The sequence below is a fragment of the Octodon degus genome, unplaced genomic scaffold (assembly GCF_000260255.1).
Source record: "Octodon degus isolate 3935 unplaced genomic scaffold, OctDeg1.0 scaffold00156, whole genome shotgun sequence".
In the NCBI taxonomy this organism is placed as follows: Eukaryota; Metazoa; Chordata; class Mammalia; order Rodentia; family Octodontidae; genus Octodon; species Octodon degus.
Window position 1 is genome coordinate 6,522,355 of NW_004524732.1, and position 1,883 is coordinate 6,524,237.

General features: G+C 51.9%; 1 protein-coding gene across 1 annotated transcript in view; it reads left to right on the forward strand.

Annotated features, from left to right (window-relative positions):
• Window positions 1-1,883, forward strand: part of LOC111812983 — a 13,108-nt gene that overhangs the window by 1,882 nt on the left and 9,343 nt on the right. The window contains exons 2-3 of the mRNA XM_023702677.1: window positions 415-453; window positions 1,297-1,340. Of these exons, the coding sequence (XP_023558445.1) occupies window positions 422-453; window positions 1,297-1,340 (76 nt within the window). The 5' untranslated portion in view covers window positions 415-421. The remainder of the gene's footprint in view (window positions 1-414; window positions 454-1,296; window positions 1,341-1,883) is intronic.

Genomic DNA, 1,883 nt, shown 5'->3' on the forward strand with positions numbered 1-1,883 from the left:
AAAAAAAAAAACACAAAACACTTGAAAGGTTTGGTAGCCTTATTTACTACTATAATCAGCTACCCAGCCCTGGGAAGATTTTGTGCCTGTGTTCAAGACAGCTGTGTCTTTTTCTTGAATCCCACGCGAACCCCCTCTCTCCACTGAGATTGGCTACAACTCCGAGGGTACTGAAACTAGCGTTTAGGGACTTTGGAGAATTTGGGAGAAATTCCTGAGCATTTCCCGTGCTCCTAGAGAGACTGGCCTCCAGCCGTGACCGGCAGGCTGTCCCTTGGCTGAGTCCTGTGGTGGAGGTCCTCGCCCTCCCCGCTGCCTCTGACCCACTTGTCATCCATGCCAGCCCTGAGGTGGGGGAGCGCCGGCCCCCAGCTCTGCATGGTACCCTGACTGTTGCTCAACTTTTTTTCCTAGATCGAAAATGCTGTTTGGTCTATGCTGCGAAAGAGAGGGGTAACGTTCATGCGGGCCCTGTTACTTTGTCCCTAAATGAACAAAGAGGGGCCTTCTGCCTGGGCCTAAGAGGAAGAGGAAAGTGGGGCTCTTTATTCCTCTTTCCCTGACTGTTGTGATGCATCCAGGATTTGAGGTCAAGGGAAAGAGGAAGAGGAGCAGGAGCTCAGGGTGGAAGACGTGTGTGTGTGTGTGTGTGCGTGTGTGTGCACACGCGTGTGTGCATGCGTGCATGGGGAGCCACCATCCTGACAGTCCCAAGAAGGGGCCCTAGAAGAGTAGACTGCACCATGAGCTATTGTTTCTTTTTTCTCTTTTTGAGCCAGGGTCTCACTATGCAGCTCAGGCTGGCCTGGAGCTCACTTTGTAGCCCAGGTTGGTTTCAAACTTGCAACAATCCTCCTGCCTCAGCCTCCAGAGTGCTGGGCTAGTTTTTCTAACCTTGGGTTTGGAAGAATATGAGAAGAATAAATCCAGCACAAAGTGGGGCTGCTCCTGCCTTCTTCCCAGGGAGACCCTGTGTGTGTGTGTGTGTGTGTGTGTGTGTGTGTGGTGGGGGGGTGTCATGGATTTAGTTACAGACAGAAAGAGGAGAGGGGGCCAGGTGTTCCTGTGTGTCCCTGGCTGAAAACCTGGTATTGGTAGGACTAGGAAGAGGCGCAGTGAATCATGCCCTTCAGCCACCTATTGCAGGCACTGCCACAGCTGAGATCATCCACAAGTGCTTCCCTGGACCAACCCTAGTAGAGCTGGTTCTAGGGTCTGGCAGGGGGAGGAAAGCCAGTGCCCACTGGGAAGGGCCAGGGACACCCTGCCCCCTCCCACCAACACTCTCTCTTCTAGACTCTTCAAGTTCCTGTATGTGGTACACATCTTCATTCTTGCAGGTGAGGAGTGGGTGCCGGGTGGGTTGGAGATAATGGTAGGGCCTGGGAGACTGCTCCCCACATGGGGGTCACACTGTAATGGCAAGCAGGACACCCAGGATTTGGAGGCTGATTTAACATCAGATGGGCACTAGTTGGGAATCAACTATTCCTCAAAATGTGAGGCCCCAAAGGCTCAGGAAGTTTTTATGAGATTGGTTGCAAAGAGGAGCACACAGGCAGAGCACTTGGCTGACTTTGATGGGTTCCTGCAATACGCATCACTGTGACCAGCCATTTCTAGGAGACAGAAGTAACGGGAACTTGTAGCAGGAATAGTGAATCGGGTAACAGACTGGCTGGGGGGCGTTGTCGCCCCCAGGCTGCTGTATACCTGTTTTCCATAAGGGTCTGGTCATGCTGTTCAAGGCCAAGGCTGCCTTCCTTGTCCTTTCTTCCATCTGCACTTTAAAAGTAAGCTTGGACTCTGAACCCATATCTAACACTAAAATCCATCCTGCCCCACACCCAAAATACAAATGCTCCAAATCACATACAACCTAA